At 38.9% G+C, this 1,196-nt stretch overlaps 1 protein-coding gene across 1 annotated transcript; it reads right to left on the reverse strand.

Annotated features, from left to right (window-relative positions):
* Positions 1–74: 74 nt before the first annotated feature.
* On the reverse strand, positions 75–214 carry SARC_13129 (hypothetical protein; the record flags this gene model as incomplete). The annotated part of the gene is made up of 1 exon (XM_014292747.1): positions 75–214. A coding segment is annotated over one exon (140 nt), but the record flags the coding sequence as incomplete, so codon positions are not given.
* Between the last annotated feature and the right edge of the window lie 982 nt (positions 215–1,196).

The raw sequence follows: 1,196 nt of genomic DNA on the forward strand, positions 1-1,196 counted from the left end.
GATACAAAATCATACAAAACAAGATACACACACATGCCAAAAACAGATACATGACTATACCAAAAAAAACGCACTTCATGATCCATTCTGGGTCGAATTCGGAGGCCAGGGTGTTGCCGGTCAGAATGTCTTTGTCGGGATAGTACTGCATATCGTACGCCAAACTCTCCACCAATTGAATGGGCGCAATCTCTTCGGCAAATTGGAACGCCATATTGTAGATGGCTGTGTGGTGTGATTTTGGGTTTTAATTTTTAGGATCGTTGAAAAAATTGGTACAGAGTGTTTTATGGTTTTTGGCTTATAATCGGATGGGACGTGTTTTTTTCTTTGTGTTTTTTTTATGGAATCGTAAAATGGGACGTGAATGAGGACCAGAAGCAGAAAAATATGGCAGTTACATACAAACACTTGGACGCTTGCTTGAGCGGGCGCAAACTCTTCGGCAAATTTGAAGACCATATTGAAAATGGCTTTTGTGCCGTGTTTTGTTTCTTTTGAATTGTAAAATGGGACGTCCAATGCAAATTTTAATAAATGCCACTTAAAGGAGAAAAACCTATCCACCAGTTGAAGGGGTGTGAGATCTCTGAGGCGAAATGAGGTGCCAAATGGCGCCCTCTGGCACTAGTCACTACATACGACCCAATTTAGGATTTGGGGTTTAGGGTTTAATGTTTTGACAAAAAATGGGTCAACATTCGCCCTCCGATAGTAATCCAGACACGTCAGCGACCGCGACATCAGCGTATGTCCATAAAACAAATTTAAAGTTTTAGGGTTTGCCAACACGTGAATCTATATAGGTTTTAGGGTTTAAGGTTTTAGAGTGCTACACCTAGATCCAGTATGTACCTCATACCCAGTGCCTTGAGAATGTGAATGCAATTTCAACACCACGTTTCTACACCTCACAAGATATAAGGGTTTAGGGTTTAGGTATATAGGGTTTTAGACCCTAAGACCCTTCTATCTCAGATTACAGATACACAAATCCAGCTTCATGGATATCACCCAGAAACAGACGTGACTGTGAAATGTTTGTTCACATGTATTTATAATGTAAACATACGCATAATAGATATGTACATATAGTTGTGTCGATATACTTCTCATATTGATAAGTAAATATATGTAGATGTACTTCTCATATTGAGCATGTATATAAATACTTGTGTAAATATACTTTCATATGG

Source organism: Sphaeroforma arctica, assembly GCF_001186125.1.
Source record: "Sphaeroforma arctica JP610 unplaced genomic scaffold supercont1.2927, whole genome shotgun sequence".
Classification (NCBI taxonomy): domain Eukaryota; class Ichthyosporea; order Ichthyophonida; genus Sphaeroforma; species Sphaeroforma arctica.